Genomic DNA, 5,301 nt, shown 5'->3' with positions numbered 1-5,301 from the left:
AGAGGAAGCCATGAAAAAGCAGAGGATAAAGAAAGACCAATAAAAATATCAGTTTATTGATTAATCTTAAGTGCATCTGTTTCAATGTCCCTTCAAACTTCACCTGACCAACACAAATGCATCAAGTGTTAATGAAACTGATCACAGCATCAGCCCACAACACCTTCTCAGCTTCACCTTCAGATTCTCTTGTCAAGTATTCCATGAACACTTACTATATCATATGAATCAACAATAACAAGCCTATCAATAGCAGATATTTGAATGACTATAATTATTAAATTATTATAATTAACAAATGAATATAAAGCATATAGAACATTTAAAGTAGGCCCTTATATCTTGGGAAGGTCCTACTCAGGTTGTTTGTTTCCAGAAATGTAAAGAACATTGGCAGATAACTGAACATACCATATAGCTAATCAAATAAATCTATTAAACATAACCACAATGATGAATGCCATGGGCCAGACTTAAAGAAAATGGCATCATCATGTGCTTCGTTAACAATCACATAATAACACATTTTCTTTTAGTCAGTTTTTCAATTTCTTCTAGTAGCTCTTGTCTTTCTTTTTCTTTTTGCTCTTGCAGCTCTTTTATTTCTTTTTCTTTCTGCTCTTGCAGCTCTTTTCTTTCTTTTTCTTTCTGCTCTTGCAGCTCTTGTCTTTCTTTTTCTTTCTGCTCTTGCAGCTCTTTTATTTCTTTTTCTTTCTGCTCTTGCAGCTCTTTTCTTTCTTTTTCTTTCTGCTCTTGCAGCTCTTTTCTTTCTTTTTCTTTCAGATTTTTCAGATGTATTATTTCGTTTTCTTTCTGGTCTTGCAGCTCTCTTTTTTCTCCTTCTTTCAGATTTTTCAGCTTTATTATTTCATTTTCTTGCTGGTCTTGCAGCTCTTTTATTTCTTTTTCTTTCTGCTCTTGCAGCTCTTTTCTTTCTTTTTCTTTCAGATTTTTCAGATGTATTATTTCATTTTCTTTCTGGTCTTGCAGCTCTCTTTTTTCTCCTTCTTTCAGATTTTTCAGCTTTATTATTTCATTTTCTTTCTGGTCTTGCAGCTCTTTTATTTCTTTTTCTTTCTGCTCTTGCAGCTCTTTTCTTTCTTTTTCTTTCAGATTTTTCAGATGTATTATTTCGTTTTCTTTCTGGTCTTGCAGCTCTTTTATTTCTTTTTCTTTCTGCTCTTGCAGCTCTTTTCTTTCTTTTTCTTTCAGATTTTTCAGATGTATTATTTCGTTTTCTTTCTGGTCTTGCAGCTCTTTTATTTCTTTTTCTTTCTGTTCTTGCAGCTCTTTTTTTTCTCCTTCTTTCAGATTTTTCAGCTTTATTATTTCTTTTTCTTTCTGTTCTTGTAGCTCTTTTATTTCTTTTTCTTTCTGTTCTTGTAGCTTTTTTATTTCTTTTTCTTTCTGTTCTTGTAGCTTTTTTATTTCTTCTCCTTTCTGGTCCTGCAGGTGTTGATAGAGTTTCTCCAGTAATTTCTGTTGTTCTTGATGTTCTTCCAGCTTCTCTGTGAGCTCCTGAACATGCTGCTCCTTTCTCTCTCTGAAATCATTCAGTTCTTCTGCTTGTTTTCTGGCTTCATCTTCATGTTTCTTCTTCATGACTTTTATTTCCTCTTCATGTTTCTGTTTCATTTCATCTCTCTCTCTCTCTTCTCTTTCTTTTCTCTCTTTCTCCTCTTTTTCTCTTCTCTTGATCTCTTCTTCTTGTTCCTGTTTAAGATCTTCCATAATTTTTTTCCATGTCTTTCTCTCTTCTTCTCGTCTCTCATCAGCTTCTCGTTTTCTTCTCTCCCACTCCTCTTTTCTCTGTCTTTCCAGTTCCTCATAATGTCTTTTCATTTCAGTTTTCTTTTCTTCATACTCTCTCTCTTTTTCTTCTCTCTCTCTTCTCTGTTTCTGTCTTTCATCCTCTATCTTCTGTCTTTCTTCTTCTCTCTCTCTTTCAAATCTCTTTCTCATTTTATCCAGTTCTTCTTGTTTTTCTCTCAGCTGTTCCTCGTGTCTCTCTTTTCTCTTTTCTTCTTCTTCCTCTCGTTCTCTCATCTGTCGTTTCTTCTCTTCCTCCCATTTTCTCTGCTGTCGTTTAATTTCCTCTTGAGTTTCTTTTCTGTCATTTTCAGCCTCTTTTATTTTTCTCTCCCATTCCTGTCTTTCTTTCTCTTCTTGTTCAATCCTCTTTCTTTCCTCCAAAGATTTATTTTTTATTTCCTCTTCTTGTTTCATTCGTAACTCTTCTATAATGCACTCTTGTTCATTTTTCATCTTTTCTTGATCTTGTTTGTATTTCTCTTCTCTCTTTCTATCTTCTTCTTCTCTTTCTTTTTGCTCTTTTTCATACTGTGATCTCTGATTTTCAATCTCTTTCTTCATCTCCACAATTTTTCCATCATATTCAGCTCTTTGCTGTTTTTCCTCCTCTAAGCGTTTCTCGTTCTCAATCTCTTGTTTCTTCTGTTCAATTTTGTGTTTTTCTTCAAAATCTTTAATCAGTTTTTCCTCTTTTTGTCTGAACTCATTCTCTCTTTGTTTTATTTCCTCATCTGCTTTTCTTTTCTCTTCCTCCAGTGTCTTCTTGAGCTCTTCCATTTCTGTCTCATATTTGACTCTCAATGTCTCATGTTGAGTCTGAATTTCTCTTTCTCTCTCTTTCATTATTTCCTCCATTTTCTTTTTAATGGACATCTCTGCCTCCTCAAACATGCTGTTAGTGAAGTATCGACCCTGATTACTATTCTTCACCTCTTCTATCATCTTTAACAGTTGAATCACTTGAGTTTTGTCTCGTTTTTCTCTGTTATTGAAAGCCAGGAATCTGTTTCCACAATCTCTGATCAGTTTCTTCAGTTCTTGATTGTTACTTCTCTCTAGATAGTCTTCTATAGATTCATCCTCAAGATCGTCTCCTCTAGTGAACAGAACGATGCTGAACTGAGCAGATTTATGACCAAAGATCTTCTTTATCAGATCTACAGTGTCTGTTTCTTCTCTGGTGAATCTTCCCAAACTCAACACAATAATGAACACATGAGGTCCAGGTGCTGACATTGAAACACATTTCACAATTTCTTCCACCACTTGATCATTTGACAGTGTCGTGTCAAAGAGTCCTGGAGTATCAACAACAGCTACTGATCGACCATCAGCTTCACCAACTGCCTTCTGACACACAGTCGTCACTGAATCTGTGTTTAATTGGCTATGAAACTCTTTTCTTCCCAGAATAGTGTTTCCTGTGGCACTCTTTCCATTTCCTGTCCTGCCGATCAGCACAATCCTCAGACCCTCCTGATCATCTGCTTCACCTTCAGCACCTGAAAATCATGTGAGAATCAGTGCATTAGTCAGTTTTTTTTCTTCAAAATGTTTTCGTAAAGTTCACTTTAACTTTTAACATCCCACAATTATGTTATCATGTGTAAATGGTTTGTCTACATCAGCAAAAGCACATAAATGTTTGGCTCTTTTTAGCAATTCTTGACCTTACACTGGTGTGGTTAAACAGCAGCAAAACAGCAATGTTTAATAAAATATCTTTGTCCGAAATATCCCCTATACCCTTGAATAGGTTACTATTTGAGGGGACAGCCATTTGTAGTGGTGTCTGAAACCATAGTGGACATTAGATCCTTCAATCCCAAAATGCACCAGACATTAAAATTAGCATGAGGTCCAATCCAAGTCCATCATGGCTACAGGAATAATGGAATTCATGTTCTTATTCATGTTCTCAACTGTATTTTAGTTGTTCAAACAAGTTGTTTAGTTCTACTTAATTTTTACTGGTTACACCATACGTTAAAGTTTTTTTTTATGATTTAGTGTAACTAAATTAGAGAAATGCATTTTCTGAAGATGCACAGAACAAAAAAAAAACAATCCACTCACCATCTGACAGAATCTTCTGCTCCAACTCTTTGATTTTGTTCTCCATTTCACTCAGTTGTTTCTTATGTTGTTCCTCAAGCTCCTGTGTCGCTCTGTTCTCTTGAGCTTTCACATACATCTGAGGTGAATATGGTTCAGTCTTCAACTTCTCTATATACTCCAGCAGTTCTGGGATCTGTGTTGAGTTTTCAGGTTCCTTTAACCCCATCACTCTGTACTGACCTCCACAGTGACTGATTAAACTCTGAGATTCTGGGCTGGATTTGACCAAATCTGTTGCAAATCCGCCAGCAGTGAGCTTGGAAGTGAACAGCAGTACGAAGTGCTCTTTGGAGTCAAATATCTTCTGGATCTTCTCAATTTCTGATCTTTCTCCAGCAGTCAGTGGACCAACAGGAACAATGATGAGGAAAGCATGAACTCCAGGATCACAGAGAGACACACAGCGGAGAGTCTGACGCTTCACTTCCTCTTCTGAGAGCTGACTGAGAGCTGGAAGAACCACCAGACTGACCAGACGACCATGAAGCTCCACGTCTCTCCTCCCACACACTGATGTGGACACTTCAGCTGATATAGGTGTGTGTTTCCCCAGTAAAAGCTTTGACATGGAGGCTTTCATTTCCTCATTACATCCACACACTGCCAAGATCAGCTTTTGTTTTTTAGACATGCTAAAAGCACCTGGTGCTGAAAAACAAAAATAGTCAGACATATAAATTAGCTTTTTGTGCTGGACATAATTTGTCATTATTATCATTATTATTATTATTATTTTTACCATCCATTTTTTGTTTTTTCTTTTAGCAAAAATGACAGAGGATACTTAAAACAAGAAATGCACCTGAGAAGCAAGACTCTATTGGCTATAAATATATAATAAATTTATTATTTTAACCCCAGTGAATAATTTTTACTTTTAAATATCAACCAAAACAATGCTAAGTGCTTCTCATTTTCAGGTGCTGCCAGGTCAGCAAATAAGGCAAAGATTTTTTTTAATGCTTCATTGTAAATTAAGTTGGTCTATGTAAACTCTACTGACAGCAACTATAAAATACTTACAGTACACTTGAGCCAATGCTGAGCTCTGTTGTGTCCCCTTAATACCACTATGAGTGATTATTTCATCCACTTTCTTCAGTATTTGAGAGCGTTGTGTGTTTTGAAGTTGAAGGCGTCCTCCTCCACATTCTCTAGATATTTGTTGAATATATTCATATCCAGGTTTCTTTTTATCTGTGGTCAGAATCATTGTGCGCTTCATTGCATGCTCACCAAAGCAGTTCAACACTGAAGGTATTAGCTCTCTTCTCTTCTGACTATAGTCACTATGCTGCAGCACCAGAATAATCACATGAGGTTCTGGAGAAGACACCGCTGACACTTTCTGTGTAATTTTTTGTAGTGAGA

The 5,301-nt window shown here is 36.1% G+C and overlaps 1 protein-coding gene across 1 annotated transcript; it reads right to left on the bottom strand.

Moving 5' to 3' along the window:
• Positions 1 to 510: 510 nt before the first annotated feature.
• Positions 511 to 5,067, bottom strand: LOC137048249 (golgin subfamily A member 6-like protein 25). Its single transcript, XM_067426330.1, has 3 exons — positions 4,954 to 5,067; positions 3,889 to 4,578; positions 511 to 3,314 (listed from the first exon to the last, which is right to left on the bottom strand). The coding sequence occupies exons 2-3, from the start codon at positions 4,559 to 4,561 to the stop codon at positions 511 to 513; spliced, it is 3,477 nt and encodes a 1,158-aa protein (XP_067282431.1). The 5' UTR covers positions 4,562 to 4,578; positions 4,954 to 5,067.
• Between the last annotated feature and the right edge of the window lie 234 nt (positions 5,068 to 5,301).

Source organism: Pseudorasbora parva, chromosome 2 (assembly GCF_024679245.1).
Source record: "Pseudorasbora parva isolate DD20220531a chromosome 2, ASM2467924v1, whole genome shotgun sequence".
Taxonomy (NCBI): Eukaryota; Metazoa; Chordata; class Actinopteri; order Cypriniformes; family Gobionidae; genus Pseudorasbora; species Pseudorasbora parva.
This window is presented reverse-complemented; position numbering and strand designations above follow the sequence as displayed.